The 22,284-nt window shown below is 41.3% G+C and overlaps 2 protein-coding genes across 2 annotated transcripts in view; both read right to left on the bottom strand.

Annotated features, from left to right (window-relative positions):
- Positions 1 to 22,284, bottom strand: part of MARCHF11 (membrane associated ring-CH-type finger 11) — a gene marked incomplete at its 3' end in the record, with an annotated part of 119,994 nt that overhangs the window by 76,685 nt on the left and 21,025 nt on the right. The window lies entirely within an intron of this gene.
- LOC309959019 (large ribosomal subunit protein eL6) lies at positions 4,284 to 5,195 on the bottom strand. The gene has a single exon (XM_082835140.1). The coding sequence runs from the start codon at positions 5,180 to 5,182 to the stop codon at positions 4,328 to 4,330; it is 855 nt and encodes a 284-aa protein (XP_082691266.1). The 5' UTR covers positions 5,183 to 5,195; the 3' UTR covers positions 4,284 to 4,327.

The following is a 22,284-nucleotide window of genomic DNA, read 5'->3' as shown; positions in this document are numbered from 1 at the left end:
AGTGCAGGTGTATCTAATACAGATCCAGGAGTTGGTGGGCCAGAAGCTGAATGGATGTGAATTAGAAAGCTGTATATAAAATCAAGTACGTTATTGAAAACTACATCAAAACTACAATAAAACATGAGATTAATTCCTCCCCACCCTACTGACCATATATAGTCTTTATATCATCTATAGTTTTTTGGATCCAGAGTTTAAAAAAGAAAAGTTCAAAGGAAAACATTATATAATACTATCTCTTCAGGTACAGATCATGTAGCCCAAAGGGAACACTATTGAAAAGTTTAGAAGTCTTAGGATAGGTGAAAGCTGCCAGTGACCAGTTGGTCTCCATGTCTACTGAGAAAACGCCCCCAACAACATGACAGTTACAGCCACATTTTTATTGGGCTGTAAAAGATGTGGGAGAAGATATCAAAGACAATAAGAATGAAGGAGGGGAGGGAAGGAGAGCGTGGGAGGTGTGTGGTTGGGGGAGGGGGTGGGCAGAGAAAAGGAGGGAAAGAGGAGGAACAAACTTGGAAAGGTCTTCAATAGGAAGACAGGTGCCCCTCTAAAAAGACAGAGAGAAGGTAGACCTGGGTTTGAATCCTAGCCAGTCCTGTCTCTTACTATGCCTCAGTTTCTCATCTACAAATTCAGAAGGATGATAAATGAAATATGATCTCTAAAAAGTCAGGGAGAAAGTGATAGCAGTTAGATAAGGAGATGCTATATTTGCATAAATGGTGTCCTAGAATAAGGAAAAGCAAAAGAGACAGATAAATACATACGTATGTACATACATACAGGTAAGTAAGACAAGAAAATGTTTAGAAATAAACAGACTGGAAGTGCACACTGGGTACCAGGAAAAAAAAAAGATAAGTAACAATAAACATGAAGCTAGTGGAATTCAACGATAAAGAAAAATCCTTTGGGCATCCAGGTAGGATAAAGAGATAAATATATCTTGAAGGAAAAGACATGAGCTAACCTTGGCTTCTCCCCAGAAACATTCAATATTGAGACATGGTATAAGGCCTCCAAAGTCCTTGGGCAAAGAAAGCCAAGAGGCAAATAAAAACCTTCAGCAAAATGCCTAGTAGTGATCACTGACTGCATTTAATCAAGGAATGAGAATTAAAGCCCCCGTGAAAACAGGAAGAGAAGCCAAGAGGTGGCAGAATGCACTGGTAGACTCACCTTTTATAGCCAAGGTAAAAACACAACATTTAAGTCCGGTAAAGGAAAAGAAAAAGAAATGTAACCAGATTAGAAATATAAAGGGAAATAGTAGCACAACTAAAAATATGTAGTGTAATCAACTAAAATTAGGTGGTAGAAAGAAGGAATGGAAAGTAGAAATAAGTAGAATTATACATATTTCTTCATGAGTCTTAGGAGGCATAAATAGATACTGGTTAAAAGATTATAATTAGCTAAATATAACTATGAAGCTATAGTTATAAAGGTTATCACTAAAAGAGTTATGACATAACTCAGGCAAGAACTTTCCAAATAACAGGAAAAAAACACACAATTAAACTGAGACCATATAATTAAAAGTTAAGTAATAAAGCGAAGAATAGCATAAAGTATAATTACAGAATTAAGACTAAATACATCCATGATAGTAAAAAACACATTTGCATTATGTGCAAAAATCAAAACAAAAAGCCCCAGACTGGTTCCCAAAGAAAAAAACAAATTGTATTCTCTATGTCAGAAGCACCTAAAATAAAGTGACTCAGAAAAGTTGAAAATAAAAGTCTGGGTAAAGGCATGCCAGGCAAGTACCAACAAAAAATCAGAAATCCTGATCTTAGTATCAAGCACACTGAATTCAAAGCAAACAGCATCCAATAAGAAAAGGCTCCTTTAAAACTGCAAGAGAATACAATCCACAGTAAGTAGTTATAAATATGGCATCATCATTTATATAGCAAAACCTATACGAAATACAAAAGCATAAGAAATACAGACTATTGAAATTTATTTCCGTTGAAGAAGGATCACATGAACAAGAAATAAGAATAAAATCACAGGGGCTTCCCTGGTGGCGCAGTGGTTGAGAGTCCGCCTGCCAATGCAGGGGACACAGGTTCGTGCCCCGGTCCAGGAAGATCCCATATGCCACGGAGCGGCTGGGCCCGTAAGCCATGGCCGCTGAGCCTGCGCGTCTGGAGCCTGTGCTCCGCAACGGGAGAGGCCACAACAGTGAGAGGCCCGCCTACCGCAAAAAAAAAAAAAAAAAAGAATAAAATCACAAAGCTGTTCTAATTGATATATAAATGGAATTCCATACCTTAAAGCAGAAAATATGACTTCTTCACAAATCTCCATGGAATATTTTGACCATTTATTAGGTCAAAAATAAAGCCTCGATCAATTACAAAAATTAAAATGAAATAAAAATAATTTCTGTTCACAGTAAAAAACCAGAAAATCAAGAGGGCCCACCATCTGAAAAATTTTTACTTCTCCAAGATATCCTTTGTGTCAAAAATGAAATTAAAGCTAAGAACACAGAATACGCAGAAAATAATAAAACGGAGTGCTCTCTATTGCAGTCTCTGGGATATAGCTATGATGTGCTCAAAGGAAAATGTACCACCTAAACTACTTATATCAATAAAAAACAAAGAGTCATCTTTTCAAGTTAAGAACGCTAAGGCCAATGAATGAGATACACCTCTGACTAACCAAAATAAAGAAAAAAAATAAAGTGAGAATATAGAAATAATCACAAATTGTTCATGAAATATATGAATTGGCTGAAAAATATTATAATAAATGTAAAAACCTAAACGAATGGATGATTTTTGTACATTACCAATTACCACAAATGAAACTGTAGTACATGTTTAAAGAATGACCCCTCCCAGAGATGCAAGAGGGAGGGTATATGGGGATACAGGTATACGTATAGCTGATTCACTTTGTTATACAGCAGAAACTGACACAACATTGTAAAGCAATCATACTCCAATAAAGATGTTAATAAAAAGAAAAAAGAAAAGAATGATCCCTCCCAAAGTGCACCAGACTTAATCAATTTCACACTTGTGAATTCTACGAATCCTTAAAGGAACGGAAAATTTCAATGCTATTTACAATGCACCCAGAAAAGGAAGAGAAGCTTTTGACGATTTCGACAAAACCAGCATAACATCAACACCAACATCTGACAGAGACAGCACACCCACAGCAAAAGAAACTATGGGCAAATTTCACTTACATTCTCAATGCAAAAATTTTAAATATGTGCTGTGAGCCCCAATGAACCAATTGTGCAGCTCACTGGGGCTCACAACAGGTGTTCATGGACTGTTCAACGTTAGAGCATATGTCAACATAATTCTTTGTATTAGTAAGTAAAAAGAGAAAATTTATGTTTTCCACTAATTAATTAACTGGACAAAATTTGATAGAATTTAAAATTTATCCACTTTTGATTTTTTAAAACTCTTAATAAAATAGGAAACGGCAACATCGCAACATCATAATAATGAGTAACATTTATAAAGTGCTTCTTACGTGCCCGGTGCTGTTTTAGGTGGATGTGTACCTATTCAGAACTGCGCTCTTTTCTTTCCCTAAAGTGATGGTGAAGTAAGGCAATGGCAGTGGGAGCGAAGGATGCAGGGAAGCAGAGCCCACACTCTAGGCTCCTGATTTCTTCTGAACGTTGCAGAAATCATCTAGCTGCCAAACCAGAAGAAGAAACATCTAAAGCCTACCTCCCAGAATTCTTTCAACCCTCTAGACAGGACACCTCAGGCACTGTGTACAAAGTGCTCTGCTTTATCCAACAGCTGATGCATAACCCATCAGATGGCAAACACACTCACAGAACATGCGAATATTCACTGAGTGCCTGCTGGGTGCTAGGCACCGTTCTAGGTGCTGGAGGTTTAGCAGTAGAATAAACTGCCCTGGTCTGTCTCACATTCCGGCCCTAAATCTAAAAGCAGGAAGAAGTGAGTAGTGCAAATCTTCTTTATTAGTAGCAAACACTCCCAAAATCTTAGGCACTGAGTAAAAGGAAAACAAAACTGCGGTCCTTCCCAAGGTGCCCGTGGCGCACACAGGCCGTGCAGGCCATGTGGAAACAGGAACTGTGACTACCCTAGTCATTTCCTATTGGCAAAATAAAAGAAGGATGTCTTTGGAAAGTCATAAACAGAAATAGGAGAGAAATACACCCACCAGCAGCTAAATAGTGGCTTGGGAACACCCTTGTCTACACAGCAGCATCACCTTAATATTCTGAAGGAAAATGACATTTTTTTTTTTTTTTTGAAATGGACCCAATTATTTAACTAGGTTCTTTGTAAGAAGTTTAGAACACTACTTTGTGAGGATAAATTCCGTTTGTAAGAGCGAACACAGAGCGGAGGTAGCCCTGGAGCTGAGGAACAGCTTTGATTCTTCGCAGAATTTGTGAGTCCACAGCTTTCTGATCAACCTTCCGCTGCTCTGTAATCTCGTATTTCTCTCTCTCTGTGTCGAAGATCTCACCTTCCTGGTGCCTGGGCTTACGCAGTTTCTTCTTCTTGAAGTAAGCATCAGTGAGATGTTCTGGGATTTTCACACCACTGATATCAATTTTGGTGGAAGTGGCAATGACAAATTTCTGGTGTGTTCTCCGCAGAGGAACTCGATTGAGGGACAGAGGCCCAGTCACAAGTAGCAAGCCACTGCTCAGCTGCTTCAGGAAAATGACCCTCTTGCCTCTGTGGCGCCCAGTGAGGATAATCAGAATGGTTCCAGGAGTGATGCTAGCACGCAGTTTTCTCACATGCTTACTGAAGGGTTTTTTGCCGTGACTCAACAGCTTTCGCGGCACATCTTCAGTAGGATAATACCTAGGCATTTTGCGAAGTTTAACCACCCGGGTACCACCATTCTTGTCACCACCAACTGGTTTTGTGACAGTAGCAAGAACCTTCACCTTCTTTTTCTTTTCAACCTTGGATTTAGCTGCTGAATACTTCCTCTTGTACAAGGCCTTTCTGGAATACATAGCCGATCGGGAATATCTGCCAATTCCTCTGACCAGGACAGGGTTTCGGCTGCAGTGGGGCTTCCCCTTCTTAACCTGCTTCACCTTTTTAACCTTGCCACCAGCATCAGCCTTCTTGGCTTCAGGTTTTTTCTCCTTAGTATCTGGCTTCTCAGGCTTTTCACCCGCCATCTTGCAAGATGGGAAAGAGAACTGGAAAATGACATTTTTAAGAACCAATAACATTTTCTTTCCATTCACCTTGAAAATGCGAATTGAAGCTCAGAGCCAAGAAGCACATGAGAACAATATATTCTGACCTTGAGCAAAAAGAGTGGCATTGCCTTCAAAACCTCTACGTTGTGGAAAGTACTTTCCAGTACCTGCGCACTTCATGCTCATTACCTCACAGCACAGGGACCCCTCAAGGCCTTCGGCAACCAGGGTGTTGCTTGATTTTTAAGAGATTTCTCTCCCTTTTTCCTAGCAAATCACTTTAATACAGAGATTTTAAAAGGCAAGTCAGAGCCTCCCCGTGGCTTCCACATGAGTCACTGCCAAGAATTTAGAAGCCAGCCTTGTGATCATTTTTAAGAGGAAAAATAGCAGATCCTATCTCATTCAGAGTATCAACTCAGGCCAGTATGACTAAAAACCTCACTGGAAGAGCTAACATCACTATTTCCGAAACCAAAACGGTTATCAACAAGTAGTTAAAATTGAGGGGAAACTATCAAAGTGCAAAGGCAAGTCATTTCTGAGGTGAGCTGTTTACGAGGCAAAAGCATCCAAGAACTTGACAACCATAACATGGCTTTCTGGACCACCTGGAACCTTCATCATCTCCTCTACCCACACTCGCTCTCCTTGTTAAAATAACAACATGAAGAGTAGTTCTGCTCTGGGACCATTGGGACAGATTTCAAAACTCCCTCTTCTGAGTCCAACAGCGTCTTAAGCCAAGTAGATGGCTCATAACTCAACCAGATAAAAAATATATCATAGAGTAAGTACCACAAGGCAGCCTGGTTTGGCACCGAGGATTCAAACTGCCGACAAGTTCCGGAGGCCAGCGTTTCAGCGGAGCACAGTGTGCTGTGCCGTCTGGTGGGCCAGGGGAAGTTCACCACCATCGCTGCTTCTCTTACCCCTGCCTTCCTCTCCTTTGTCAGTCCACTCAGAGGGAAAGCCCTGCTTATACCTTGTGCGTTTTACCTTCTATTGCATGAAAGCAAAGAGTATCAGACCTTAAACGGGGCAAAACACCCTATCCCGTATCTCCTCCCTTCTCCTTTCTCTGTCCTTTGTCTCCTTACCTGTCCTTGGCTCTCCACTCTGAGACTCTTGTAGCTGACTGCTTTGTACCATCCCTGTTTCTAAGATAGCACAGGGAGGTGGAGAGTCAGGGAGCACCGTGAACGTGCTGGAGTCGGGGAGGTAGGGTGGGATGGGAGAGGACAGCTGATGGGAGACACGTCTTGACCCGCCCTCTGCTCCTGCTTCCCAGTCATTCCCTGTCCCTCTGACAACTCAGTGCCTGGCTGGCCTCCCGGGCCAAGGCAGTCTGGCTGCCCTGGTCCTCCCTGGCTGGCCTGTTCCTCCTCACTGGCTCCCAGGAGCTGGCTCACTGTGCCACTGAAGGTAGACGTTCCCCCTTCTGAAATGAACTTGTCTTTAGAGTCCCTTTGACCTCGCAAGCAGCTAACCTGAACGCCATTCAACAAGAACGTGTACTCGGGTGAGAGCTGTCCTGAGCAAGAGCCACGCCCTAGATAGCATTCCAGGAACAAAGGAATCTTCCCTCAACTCCAATTCACTCTTTTTACCTCAACCAGACAGATACAGCAAGGTCAAAGAGAGAGAGGTGGACTTCCCTGGTGGCACAGTGGTTAAGAATCCACCTGCCAATGCAGGGGACATGGGTTCAAGCCCTGGTCTGGGAAGATCCCTCATGCCACGGAGCAACTAAGCCCGTGCGCCACAACTACTGATCCTGCGCTCTAGAGCCCACGAGCCACAACTACTGAGCCCGCAAGCCACAACTACTGAAGCCTGTGCGCCTAGAGCCCGTGCTCTGCAACAAGAGAAGCCACCTCAAGGAGAAGCCCGCACACCGCAAGGAAGAGTAGCCCCCGCTCGCCGCAACTAGACAAAGCCCACGCGCAGCAACAAAGACCTAACACAGCCAAAAATAAAAGATTTTTAAAATAAACAAATAAATAAAATAATTTTTTTTTTAAAAAAAGAGGGAGGCAGGTATTGAGAGAATTTCGTCTTTGTCTAGCAGAGGGTGAGCATGGCGTGGCACGTGCCGTCGTAATCCTCAGGCCTGAGTTTGGGTGACTGCTCCCAAAAAAGAAACCTGGCTTAGACATCCTGATAGTAAAAGCTCCTCAAAAAGGAAGCTGGCAGGACGTCAGAAGTTGTTTGATTTAAATGCATTGCAGTGGATCCCACTGCAAGAGCCGCCGTCCAGAGACCCACGTGCAGGGCTCCCTCCCGGTTCAGCCCTCCCTAGCAGTGAAGGTTACTCACTCGTGTTAACCGAAGCCAGTTGACTTGAACTGACTAACAGAAATTCCCGCTTCTTTATCTCTGAACAAGTGATCCAGGATAAATTGCTTAATCTCCCCAAGCCTCAATGGACCCAACTGTAAAATGGGACTAATGAAATTAACATCATATATTTTCACATGGGATTACTGAGCTAATGCATGTGAAAGCACCTTATACATAGAAAAACAAGAAGAAAATGTTAATTATTGTTTCTCAGAGAAACAGAATTAACACTGTAAAATGAATTTAGTAAAGAAAAAAGTCAAGAATATGTTTTTGAATGCTCTTTAAATATTCGTTGAGATGACTTAATGCCCTTTAAAATAAGATTTATCAAATTGCTCCGAGACGCCCAGACCATACATCCTCTCCTGGTGTGTTATCATCTCAATCACCTGCCATCATCAGCAGGTCCTCACTTCCCTCTCCATAATGGAACGCTTTCTAACAGCATCACTTACACTCTTATTCTCTCTTTTCTTCGTTCTCTAGCACTATCAAATGTGTGCTCACCGACCTTCTCTCCTCTTTATCCCATACATAATCCTACTTCTTGTTTTTCCATCAGCCCGTTTGATTGATTTGGGAGGTTTTGCTTTTAGTTAAAGCACGCAGCACTCTGATTCTTAATCAAAGCAACATATTGCAATCTGTTTATCAAGCACCCAGAGGAATGCTCAGATATGAGTCACATGGCTCCACATCCCTTGAAACTATATATAGTTTAATAGCAAAGTGAGAAATTCATGGTGCCAAAGTAAGTGTCTTACTCTGCAGCGCCGAACTCTGTGATTAAAAAATAATTTTCAGTTTGTTATCTGAATTTTTAGGCTATTAGGCAAACATTTAAATTAAGTGGAAACATGAGGATAGCTGACTAAATTTTTCAGTCTTAATCTGGATTTTAAATGCCATGCGTGCACAACAGAAAAAAGGCAAAATTAAGAGTGACAGCTGACAGAAATGAGAAAAGGAGAAAGCACATGGAGCTTGCAGGAAGATCACGAGACAGTCTTCCCATTAGAGTTAGGATAAGGTCAGAACCGGGATTCACTGAGACGTTACAGGTTAACAGAAGAGAGTTTAATACGTTCATTTAATGAAGTCAAAAATCTTGCACCCTTTGCATGTGGAATGCACTTGCCAACTTGTTTTCAAAGAGCAAATTATGGAAGGAGGTGGGAGGAGGAAGGAACTGTAGAGCAGAGAAACCTGACAAACACTGCCACACACTGGGTGCTCAAGGCCAACATCAATGGTTATATATAAGTCCTGTTGGTAGCACGTACCCTCAATACAATGTGGTAAGGATGGCACTTCACCTCTATGGTCTTCCTCCCCAAAAGCCAGAATCATAATCCCAGTCTATCTAAGAGAGAAAAACATCAGCATACCCAAACTGAGGAACATTCTAGCAGGCACCTGGCCAATACTCCTCAAATCTGCCAAGGTCATCAAAAACAAGGAAGGTCTTGAAAATGTCACAACCAAGAGGAGCCTAGGGAGACACGACAACTAAACATAAAGTGGTGCCCTGGAGCAGATTCTGAAAGAGAAAAAAATTTATTACGGAGGAAAATAGTGAAATTTTAGTAAAGCTTAATCAATAATAATGTGCCAGTGTTTCTTTCCTAGTTGTGAAAAGTGCACCATAGTTAATATAAGATGCTAATAATAAGGAAAACCGGATGTAGGGTATACAAGAACGCTCTATACTAGGTGGCAGAGATGGAGATGGTCAAGCTGGAGGATGCTGAGCTCACCTCCCCACCATGAACACATCAAAAATACAACTATAGTGGAGCATCTCTCACCGAAAGCAACCAGGAGACTGGCAGAAAGGCTCTCCTGCAGGCAAGGCTGTAACGAAAGGTCCACACAGAGTCTGGTAGGAAGGGTGGGGACCTGTACCCCTAGCAGGGGACACAGAAGAGGAGGAGGATATCACAGGCACAGTGAACCTCCCTAAGGAGTGAGGGGTTTGAGCCACTTATTAGGCACCCCAGCCCTGGGGTCTGACACCAGGAAGATGTGTCCCCTTAGCTGGTTTGAACACCAGTGGGACTTACCAGAGGGCTCTAAGAAATCGACATTCCACTCCTGAAGAGCACATGCACACTTGCTCACTCCTGGTCAGAGAACGGAGGCAACAGACAGAAACTGCCTGGTCCTGAGGTTGGCTGGTCAGGACGGCCCCAGCGTGCAGCCCAGCCTGAGCCAGGCACCTGCTCCGGCCCTTCTTGCTCTGGTCCTGCTCTCCACTAGGGCAAAGTTTGCCATTGCCAAGGAGAGTGTGCATACTTAGAGGAAACAGAACCAACTCAGACCCAACCTTGCCTCTCACAAGGGTGGAGGCGGCATGTACAAGTGTGCAAGTCCCTGCCCACATCTGGGAGGAGCAAAACTAGCTCCAGGACAGAGAATAACATTCCCTGCAGGAGCAAAGCCAGCTCAGTCGTGAGGCACCAACCCCTCTGGCCCCAACTCAGCCTCTAAACAAAGGACCCACAGTGAGGACAAAGTGAAACCAGCACAGAAGTGCAGCCCCAAGCCACTTGCCACTACCCCAACCAAGGTGGAGACTACTCTCACACACTCGGGAGAAGCCCCAACCCTCAGGGCTTCTCCTCCAGCCCCTTGGGCCCCGACCTTACCCCTGATAGGATGGTGACCACCACTGAGCATAGGAGAAGCCCTGGCTCACAACTGGTTCTGGCTCTAGCCTTCCATCTCCAGCCTTACCTCCTACCAAGGAGGTGGCTGCAGCACACCTGGGGGAAGATGTGACCTATGCTCACTCAGATCCAGCTCTCCTACCAAAGCCTCTGGGCACACACAGATGGCATAGGGATGCTCCCACACAAGAACACCCCTTCAAGACTGGGATAGGTAGCTGTTGCACCTAATTTCATAGAGTCAGAGAAAGTTAAAACAAAATGAGAAGACAGAGGAACATGTTTCAAATGAAAGAACAAGGAAAAACAACCTGAAAAAAACACCCTAATGAAATAAATAATTTACCAGATAAATAGTTCAAAGCAACAGTAACAAGAATGCTAATTGAACTTGGGAAAAGAACAGATGAACACAGTGAGAATTTTAACAAGGAACTGGAAAATATATAAAAGAACCAGTCAAAGCTAAACAATACAGTAACTGAAATGAAAACTACACTAGAATGAACACTGTTAAGCAGACTAGGTGATACAGAAGCACGCATAAGCAATGCATAAGCAATCTGGAAGACAGAATAATGGAAAACACCCAATCAAAGAAAAACAAATTTTAAAAAAATGAGGATAGTTTAAGGGACCTGTGAGATAACATCAAGCATACTAACATTCTCATTATAGGGGTCCCAGAAGAAGAGAGGGCAAAATTGGTAGAAAATGTATTTGGTGAAATTATGGCCTAAAACTTCCTGAACCTGAAGAAGGAAACAGATACCCAGGTACAGGAAGCGTAGAGAGTCCCAAACAAGATGAACCCAGAAGGACTCACACCAAGACATATATATCATTATTAAAATGGCAAAAGTTAAAGAGAGAATTTTAAAGGCAGCAAAAGAAAAACAGAGTCATACAAGGGAACCCCCATAAGGCTATCAGCTGCTTTTTCCACAGAAACTTTGCAGGACAGAGGAAGTGTCATGATCTATCAACTTAAAGCAAGTAGATATAGTTATATTCAACATATATGAACTCCAGGGTTACCACAAATCTAAAACCTACAACAGATCCACAAAAACTATAGAGAAAGGAACACAAGCTTAACACTAAAGAAAATAATCAAACTCTTTAGGGAAGAGACAAAAAAAGAAGAAAAGAACAGAAGAGCACTATAAAAACAACCAGAAAAAAAGCAACAAAATGGTAATAAGTACAGACCTATCAATAATCACTTGAAATGTCAATGGCTTTAACATTCCAACCAAAAGATGTAGGGTGGCCGACTGGATAAAAACACAAGACCCATCTATGTGCTGCCTATAAGAGACTCCAGAGCTCAAGACATACACAGAATGAAAGTGAAGGAATGGAAAAAGATATTCCATGCAAATGGACACAAAAAGAAACCTGGGGTAGCAATACTCATATCAGACAAAGTAGGCTTTAAAACAAAGTCTATAACAAAAGACAAATAATTATATAGGTATTACATAAGCAATATAATGATAAAGGACTCAATAAAGAAGAGACTATAGCATTCATACACATGTATGCGCCAAATATAGGAGTAAATATATACAGCAAAGATTAACAGAAATAAAGGGAGATATACACTAATAATGAACTATCAGAAAGAGAAAACAAGAACACTATCTTGTTTAAAATTGCATCAGAAAGAATCAAATACCTAGGAATAAACTTAACCACAGAAGTGAAAGACCCATACTCTGAAAACTGTAAGATACTGATGAAGGAAATTGAAGATGATATGAAGAAATGGAAAGATATCCTGTGTTCATGGACTGGAAGAATTAATATTGTTAAATGTCCATACCAAAGCCATCAGCATATTTAAAGAAATCCCTATTATGATATTCATGACATTTTTCATAGAAGTAGAATAATCCTAAAATTTATATGGAATCACAGAAGACCCTGAATTGCCAAAGCAATTTTGAGAAAAAAGAACAAAGCAGGACATATCATGCTCCCTGACTTCAGACTATACTACAAAGCTACAGTAATCAAAACAGTATGGTACTGTCACAAAAACAGACACACATAGATCAATGGAACAGAATAGAGCCCAGAAATAAACACACACACATATGATCAATTAATCTACAACAAAGGAGGCAAAAATACACAATGGGGAAAAGACAATTTCTTCAACAAGTGGTGCTGGGAAAACTAGACAGCTGCATGAAAAAGAATGAATTAGAACACGTTCTCACAGCATATACAAAAATAAACTCAAAATGGATTAAAGACCTAAATATAAGACCTGAAAACATAAAACTCCTAGAAGAGAACATCAGGCAATACACTCTTTGTTTGTTTTTTTTTTTTTGCGGTACGCGGGCCTCTCCCTGTTGTGGCCTCTCCCGTTGCGGAGCACAGGCTCCGGAGCGCAGGCTCAGCGGCCATGGCTCACGGGCCCAGCCGCTCCGCGGCATGTGGGATCTTCCCGGACTGGGGCACGAACCCGCGGCCCCTGCATCGGCAGGCGGACTCTCAACCACTGCGCCACCAGGGAAGCCCCATGGCAATACACTCTTTGACATAAGTCTCAGCAATATTTTTTTGGATCTGTGTCCTCAGGCAAGGAAAACAAAAGCAAAAATAAACAAATGGGACCTAATTAAACTTAAAAGCATTTTCACAGCAAAGGAAACCATTGACAATATGAAAAGACAACTTATGGAATGGAAGAAAATATTTGCAAATAATATATTTGATAGAGGGTTAATATCTAAAATATATAAACAGCTCATACAAGTCAATATCAAAAAAACCCAAAAATTTAAAAATGGGCAGAAGACCTGAATAGACAATTTTCCTAAAGAAAACAATACAGATGGCTAACAGGCACATGAAGAGATGCTCAACATCACTAATCGGCAGGGAAACGCAAATCAAAACCACGATGAGATATCACCTCATACCTGCCAGAATGGCTATCACCGAAAAGACAACAAATAACAAATGTTGGCAAGGAAGTGGAGAAAAGGGAAACCTAGTACACTGTTGGTGGGAATGTAAATTGGTGCAGCCACTATGGAAAACAATAAGGAAATTCCTCAAAAAATTAAGAATAGAACTACCATATGATCCAGCAATTTCACTCCTGGCTCTATATCTGAAGAAACTGACACCAGTTCAAAAAGATACATGCACCCCAATGTTCATAGCAGCATTATTTACAATAGTCAAGATATGAAAGCAACCTAACTGTCCATCAACACATGAATGGATAAAGAAGATGTGGATAAACAAGAACATATATACAGTGGAATATTAATTAGCCATAAAAAAGAATGAAGTTCTGCCATTTGCAACAACAAGGATGGACCTGGAGGGTATTATGCTTAGTGAAATAAGTCTGACAGAGAAAGACAAATACTGTAAGTTTTCATTTATATGTGGAATCTGAAAAATAAATAAATGAATATAACAAAACAGAAACAGACTCACAGATATAGAGAACAAATGAGTGGTTACCAGTGGGGAAAGGGAAGGGGAGGGGCAAGATCGGGGCAGGGGATTAAGAGGTACAAACTACTATGTATAAAATAAATAAGACACAAGAATGTAATCTACAGCACAGGGAATATAGCCAATATTTTACAATAACTTTAAATGGGTTATAAGCTATAAAAATGTTGAATCACTACGTTGTATATCTGCAATGAATGTGATATTGTAAATGAACTATACTTCAATAAAAATAATTTAAGAAGAACACTCTATACTATCTTTGAATCTCTTCTGTAAAGTAAAACTATTCTAAAATAAAAAGTTTATCAAAATATCACAGATCATTAACTGGAAAAACTAAAATTAATTACTTTCATTGCTAGCACTTTATAGGCCTCGGATAAATAGAAGGTAAATTTTGCTTTATTGCTGTTTCGACATCCTCAAATTCCAAATCAGGCCTCTCTTTCATCTTCTTCTTGTCCCCCTTTCTGCCCTGGTGCTAGGTTTCTTCTGCTGCCACTAAACTGCCAAGGAGAGGCCTCCACCTCTACCCAGCTCTCCCTCTAAAGGTCCTAAACTTAGTCCCTTTCCTGGCTGTACCCTGAACTCCACCCCCTGTTCCCTGGGAGGAACTGCTCCATTCATTGATGTTAATGTATCAATAGCTCTTAAGTAATCTACAGGTCACCTGGAGTAATTCATTTAAAGACAACAAAAGGAATTTAATGTGAAAGGTCCATAAATTGGGGGGTAAAGCAAGCTTTTCTGGGCTTTTCCATCATGCCCAGGGAACGTTAGAGGGCCCACTCTTCAAGGAGACAGCTGGATGGAATGTGTAAACTAAATCTCAGTGTCCTACTCAGACTTTAAGGAAAATCAACAACTAAACTGCTTTCATTTTGTAGTTATCTACTTAAGACCAAAAGTAAGTCCTTCCTGTGGACTGAATTATGTCCCCCAACAAAATTTTTATGTTCAAGCCCTAATCCCCAATGTGACCATATCTGGAAATAGGATCTTTACGAGGTAATGAAGATTAAATGAGGTCATAAAAGTGGGGCCCTAATCTGACAGAAGAAGAGAGTCCTCCATGTGAGGACACAGGAAGAAGATGTCCGTCTACAAGCCAGGAAGAAAGCCACACCTGGAATCGCATCAGCCAGCACCTCGATCTTGGACTTCCCAGCCTCCAGGGCTGTGAGAAATAAAGGTCTGTTGGTTAAGCTACTTAGCCTGTGCTATTTTGTTATAGCAGCACAAGCCGACTAATATAGTTCTTTATGAAGGAAAAAGTAGTTTTAGAATATGGGAGCAAACATATTTACTCTATATAAAATGATACTTGTTGAAAAGATCAGTTTGTCAATGTTGACAGAGTGTATTTTGGGAAAGTATAAACCCTGTCCCTTTTTTTCTCATTCCAGCACATGCTCTTATCCAATCAAATGCATAAAGATTTTTTCTTTATGGGGAAAAAAGTGATTCACTGAATCACTATCTCCATATTTCAGTACGCATGTGACACATGACCATCAGATGGGTGCCCTACACACAGTACATTTCCTTCCTTTTCTAGATAAGTTTTATCCATATTTATCCAGGGAAAAAATTAGATAAAATTTTACTATTTTTATGCACTGGATCTTAAAAGAGGGTTCTGTGTGGAAGCATTTCAAATCCCTTATGTCTAATTCAGTTAATACTCCCCAAAATGTCATAACTGGGGTGCATGATCCAGTTGCATTCAGTTAGTGAACATCTGAATGCAAAGCTCATAATAATTTTCAAGAACAGGGGAAAACAGCTTGATTTTGTAAATAATTAAAAGAATTGGGACATAAGGTCAACCTCCTCAATCATGAGCGGCTGATGATCTTGTTCATCTCCCTGTGTAACTGCCAAGACCCAATGTGTTTCTATTTTATTAAAATAAAGGGGCAGGTAGTATCCCTATAATCTCTCACACTGGCCTTCTTTGTATTATACCAATCATTCTGACTCACCGAAGTTGATGCCTACTACTCATCAGTTAAAATCACAGCAAGGTACAGACAAGCAAAGTCTTCGATTTGCTAAAAGCATCCTATTTTTTTTTTCTCTTTAGCTCTGATGATTGAAATAGTTTCAAAAAGAGTATTCATGCTAAGAAAGGAAGACCTCAACTCAAGACTACAGAATTCTCTCTGGTTCACCACCACTTGGAGAAGAGTGAAAATATCCTTGGACAATATCCTTGGACTGGGGGACCGAGACTTCAGGGCTCACTCCACCAGCTCTATCATCTTGAAGGTTTGGAGTATACGATGTCTGAAGTACCTGCAGCTCGAACAGCTAAAAACCTGAAACTAATTCAAGGTTCTGATTTGAAAGGCTGAGAGAAGAAGAAGAAACTGTTTGGGGTGTGTTGTTTCCAAGTTTTGAAGTTTGTGGCACAATAGCTAAACCACAGGATAATCCATCATCTCAGTTCAGCTTTCTGCTGTAACACAACTTGAAAGCAGTCCAGCTAGTGCAGAAGCAGAAATACAGGCTGTAGCAGGCACGTGGCTTAAGCAGTACGACTCCTGCCTTCTATTACAGTGCTTTGTAGGAGACCAGATATTAAGGGTAAAACCGGAAATTCTAGCTTAGCTATTCTGTGCTAAAAATCTTTAAAAGATGGAAACAGAGACTGACTGACAGAGACAGAGAAGATGCTGAGCTATAACAGCTTTCAAGTCAACCAGAGTGGAACCACTGGAAGTAGCTCAAGAGTTCTCAGATCAATTTTCTCAAAAGAAGGGACATTTCAAAGAACTCCCTTCATTTGCTATCATGGTAGATGTCATGTTTGAGGTGACTGTGCTTAGAGTAGGTCACAGCCATGACAGCACTGGTTTTGACTGATTAATCTATAGGTGCTTCTATGACCACCTTGAACACTTTGAATCAATACTTAGTTTCTCTTTGCCTTCAACTGTAAAGCCCTTCCTTTAGAAAAACCTTGCTAACGCCAGCTGACATTTACTGAGTGCTTACTCCATGCATCCCTCTGCTAAATGCATTACATGCATCATCTCATTTAATCCTCCCCAAAACTCTATGACACAGTTACTATTATTATCATCTGCTCTTGACAACAGAGAAAACTGGGACACCCAGAGGTTAAAAAACTGGCTCAAGTTTACAAAGCAAGTAAAAGCAGACAGACTCAAAACCTGACCTGTGGGATTATTAAACCAGGCCCTCACCTGCAAAGCCACTTGGGAGAAACAGCAGACCCTAGTTCTTGACACGGCTCAGCCATTAATTACCTCGGGGAGCTTGGCTACCTCATCCCTTCTCTGCGTAAAGAGGATTGGTCTAGATGATCTCTAATGTGTTCAGGGAAATCTACAATTGGGATTGCCCAGATATGTGGAAAGACCATGGCTCTGTCCTAGTTATCTCAGAGAAGCCTGTCCTGGGCAGTGGAGCCTACTGGATCTATTTATGCTAACTTAATATTGTGCTGCACACACAGCAATTCCTAACACTCTGCATGTTAGTTTGTAGTTATCTGGGTCCATGTCTATGTTCGACTAGAAATCCTTGAAGGCAGGAAACATAATTCATCACTGCATTCCTCCACACTGTCTACCCGGTATCTTGAGTATGATTCACATTCAATGAGCACACCCCGATGGACTGAATCAGCTACGGAACCCAGGGAGGAACGGCTGGTTTATACAACTGTATATTCCAGGAAATGTCTACGCCACCTGCAAGGCCACTGGGGTGCACCCTTGGTGGCACTAACATGTCATGAGGAAATTTCTATAAAGTGTGTTTTTCTTAATCTGCCTCTAAAATTTTGCACACTTTAGGAAATTTTCAGGAAAAATGGGGGGTGGGCAGTTGCATTCAACAGCATATCTAATGAATGATCAGAGTATGAAGTAAGTGTGCTATTAGGAAGCAGCGGACGTGAATTTAGTTTTTGTTAAAAGAAAAACAACTTGTAAGATTAAATTTATGGGAAAATCATATATGTGTATATGTGTGTGTGTGTGTGTGTGTGTGTGTATACCCACACACAATGAGTCAAAAAACATACACATCATAAATGTAACACTGCTTCATGGTCCCAGATGATTTCTATACCCCTTATAAAACAATGGCTACCCAGAAATTGACCAAATTCAAGTGGCTATGTGGGATTTTCCTCTCCTCTTTCCTTCTTTCCTCACTAGCCTACACAGACCCCAGCAACATTTGGCCATCTTCCCCTACCCCTGGCACCAAAGTCCAACTATAATTAGTATTGACCCTTGTCCAAATGCATGTGCACCATGGTGGGTTTGGTGATGAAGACAGGGAAAGAGAGAATAAGTCTCTCATCTTTTCATGGCCAGTTCCCCATGCCACCTATTAATTCTCCCCCAGCCAACAACTAGGCACCTTGTGAGCCGCCCCTTACCCATCTCCTTACCCAGGGTCCTACTTACCCTGTGCAGCACTGCTCCTGCCCCGGGGCCCTGCTCTTCCCCCAAGCCCTCACCCAACTTCCAAGGCCTTCTTTTGAAACCTAAATGAGGTCTTCCCAGAAAGTCATGAATACATCTTGTTTTAAAGACCTAGTGTCTAAGTGAAATGAAGAATAAGGGCAATGGAAAGTTGAGATGAGGAAGGAGCCTTTTTACACTACGGATGCTTGCTGACTGTGGTTAGAATTAAAAGTCATAAGTACCAAAGCATTGGCAAGGATGTGGAACAGCTTGAGTTTTCTTACATTGCTGGTGGGAATATAAATTCGTACAAGCACTTAGGAAACTCTTTGGTGGAACCTACTGAAGTTATATATACATATGTCCTATAATCCAGTGTCACTGCCTACATACGGCCCAAGTTCTTCACCTTGCCCTATATCCATGTCATTAGCAGTGTAACTTTGCAGTTTTTCCCACATCTATTGATACACTTTCTGCTCCTTGACTTTGGACCCAGCCATGTGACTGGCTTAGGCCAATGGAATGCTGGCAGATGTTGCCTGCATGCTTTGTCATGTTCCCTTGTGCCTAAGCCACTTCCTTAAAAACAACATGTCCAGTGGTCCAAGGGGAAAGACGGCAGTATAGCTGACCAATGGATGTGCATCTCTAGGGTGGCCATACGACAGTACTACACGGCAATAAGAAAGAGTTAACTACTGATGCATGCAATGATGAATCTCACAGATGTAATGACAAGCTAAAGAAGCCCAAGATAAACAGCCAATACCGTAAGATTTCATTTCTATGACGTCCATAAACAGATAAAACCAATCTAGTTTAATAGACATTAGAATCATGCTTACCTTTGAGAGACCATCTGCAGGGAGGGAGCAGCAGGAAGCGTGCTGGGGACTGACCCGGATGGTGTTTACACAGGTGTGTGTGTATGCACACGTAAAAATGCATCAAGCCAGATTTGTGCACTTCATTCTCTATGAATCATTCTTCCATGAAACAGTACATTATTACAAATAAATTACATAATTCTTAGGCTTTAGAGGGGTCGTGTGTCTGCTTCAGGAACAGCAGGAAGCTCTGAGAACCAGTTCTGGTGGCACCAAGACAAGAAGCTGCACAGCTCAGAACCAGGATAGAGTAGGAGGAGGGGCTTGATTCCCCAGGCCCTGGACGCCCGTCACGCAGTTGGAGAGAGTAGAGATGAGGAGAAATGTGTTTCCTGCCCCCTCAAATCCAGAAATCAACTCACCTGAGAAGCACAGTATGCGCTGCTACTGGACATACAGGCTGACTGGCCTCCAGGGCAAGCCTGCTAAAGCTACGCTGTCTCCGTGAGTGAAAAAGCACTGCTATTTCCAGACAAGTTAAATGCATTACCCGTTGGTAGGCTGCAGGCAGCCTTTTCTGCCCGTGTAAATGCTCATGTTCATTTCTAGCACTGGTTACTCCCCAGCTTGCTAACCCATCCTCTGAGTTCAGCTCACACTCGTCACGCCTGCAAACTCCCCACATGCAGCCCCTCACCCTCTCCCCCTATTCACCACACTCTAGGCTTAGGTAGTTATCCGCTTCCAGTATTCGCACAGTGCCCTGGGCACAGCTTCAAAGATGCATTTCCCACACTGGATGGTAATTTATGTGCTTTTATTCTCCGCTAGGCTATAAGCTCCTTGAGCCTGAAGGCCACAATGTATGTGTGATTCCTGGTGCCTGCCTCACTGCATCACACAAACTTTGTTGGCGAAGGAATGCTTTACTCCAACCTAAGATGCTGTTCCCGCCTCTCCACCCATCCAAACCCTAACTTGGATAAATGACTCAATTCAAGTGCTTCCTCCTGTGTGAGGCTCTCTTTGACCTCTCTGGCTACACTGAGCTTCCCCTTCGCTGAAACCCTGAGACCTTTAAGGGTTCATTTTAAGTATCTCTCATCACTCCCCATCAGCTTCGAGTTTGCATGTAGCTTCCCAGTTAGATTTTTAATTATCAACGTCAATATTTTAGCAAATGTTTTTTCTAGCTATCTCTTTACATTCATAGATATTTCTAGATATATAGATATGAATCTACATATCTATTCAACTACTAAGTAGAATGAGAGCATACATGTGTTCTGGAACCTCCTTTTTGTCCTCGAAATAGGTTGTAGAAATTCTCCCAAGTCAATACACTTCATTGGCTTCGTAGTACACCACTGTATGGTGTACTGTACCCTTATGGATGAGCATTTAAGTGTTTTCCAATATTTCTCTATCACAAACGAGGCAGAAATCCATATCTTAGTACATACATCATTTCAGACTGGTATAATTATATCCTTAGAAGTAAACCTCTTGAGGTGTGATTGCCAAGTCAAAGAGTCAAAGATTTTATATTTGTATAAACATTCCTAGATTACTTTCCAAAAACACAGTGTCAGTTAATAGGCCCAAATCCTTTGCCCAGAACCACTCCTCCACCACATCCCACTCTTTGAGACTGATTAATTACTTTCTCTCCTAGAAGGACAAAAACCTGGCAGCTTAATTTTGCATTTTGCCTTAAGAGTGTGTGTGTGTGTGTGTGTGTGTGTGCGCGCGCGCGCGCGCACACACACACGCGCACGCGCGCACTATTGAAAGGCGATATCAATCAGAGTTCTCCCTTCCATGTCTCTAGTTACTGCCACAAGTAAACATTTCAACTCTCATTCTTAACACTGGCAATAAACATATGAAAAGATACCCAATGTCCCCACTAATCAAAGGAATGCAAATAAAATAATAATGACTGTTTTGGTTTTATTTTCTTGTTGTTTTTGTCATTTGGGGGTGAAGGCAAAGAATAATATTCTCTGTTGATGCAAGCGTGGGGAAAAGACACTTATGTTCATTTTTTGGTTCTCTTTCCTAATTGCGGTAGCTAGCACTTCCAGAAAATTTTCAAACTACTGCGGTGACAGCAGCGCGCATGTTCTGATCCTGACACTACTAGTTGTATTTCCAGCATCTCGGTCATCAAGCACAAAAAAGTTTTTAGTTGAACTTTATATTTTTATTTATATTTCACTCACAGTTCGCTTATAATTAAATGACTTTTACCAAATGAAGTTTTTGCATATCTTTCAAGATAAATATACACTGATTCAGATGCTTACGACGGGTGTGATATAAACCAGACGGTTTCTACCTGCCTACCCGTCTGTCTAACAAAGAACTTTTTCAGTTTCTGTCCAAACATGAGGTTTGTTCCACATTTCTGGACTAATGTGCAAAAATATAGTTAAAACACGTGTCCTGAGTGTATGTACAGCATAAGAATAATAAGTACTATCCAGATCCATGTCACAAACCGTATCAAGCCCTGTTTATTAATTTCATCTTAGAGAAACTAAGCCACATTTTGGCAAGATCCAGTCTGATGCAAAGAAATCCTGTTTGAGACAAGATAGATATAAAACCACAGGATAAGATTACCTATAAACAGCTTTCACAGCAAAATCAGACATCCATTTCTTACCCTCAGTGAGACACAAACGGAGCCCAAGATGTTTCATCACTCCTTCCCAAAGTTTATGAAATAAAGTGCCCCCTGATGAATCCAATTTCAGGAACTGGCACTGTTTCTAAATTCTGCTTCCTCTATTTGGCTAAGAATAAATCTGTTAAAATATTAAGATATGCAGTAAGTGGTATCATGTTTTCTCTCACCGCCTGCAGCTACTTATGGTATCTTTGAACTAAAAGCATCTCTGCTTATTACTGTGATCAAGCACTGACCACGTCATTTGGACCACACAGAGAATAGATTACATTAATGTAATGTAATATTGTAGATTTGTATAAAATAAATATTATGGCACTAAATGCACACATTTTACAATCAATCAATCATTCACTTTATTTAACTTCCTTTATTGATGTATCATTGTCCAATGTTATACACATGGCTAGGATGGAAAAGTAACTCAGGCACCAGTTCTGCCCTCAAATGCTTCCTGGTGTAATGGAGAGACAAAATGTGGACACAGTTACAGAAGCACAGAAAAGATAAAGTGTCGTGGTAGTTCCAACAGGAAGATTACTCACATTTTGGACTGATCAGAGATGTCTCAATGGACATGTGGCTTTCGGATTAGACT

The sequence above is a fragment of the Leucopleurus acutus genome, assembly GCF_964270905.1.
Source record: "Leucopleurus acutus genome assembly, chromosome: 3".
Lineage (NCBI taxonomy): Eukaryota > Metazoa > Chordata > Mammalia > Artiodactyla > Delphinidae > Leucopleurus > Leucopleurus acutus.
Note: the sequence above shows the minus strand (reverse complement) of the source record. Positions and strands in the feature narration are given on the sequence as shown.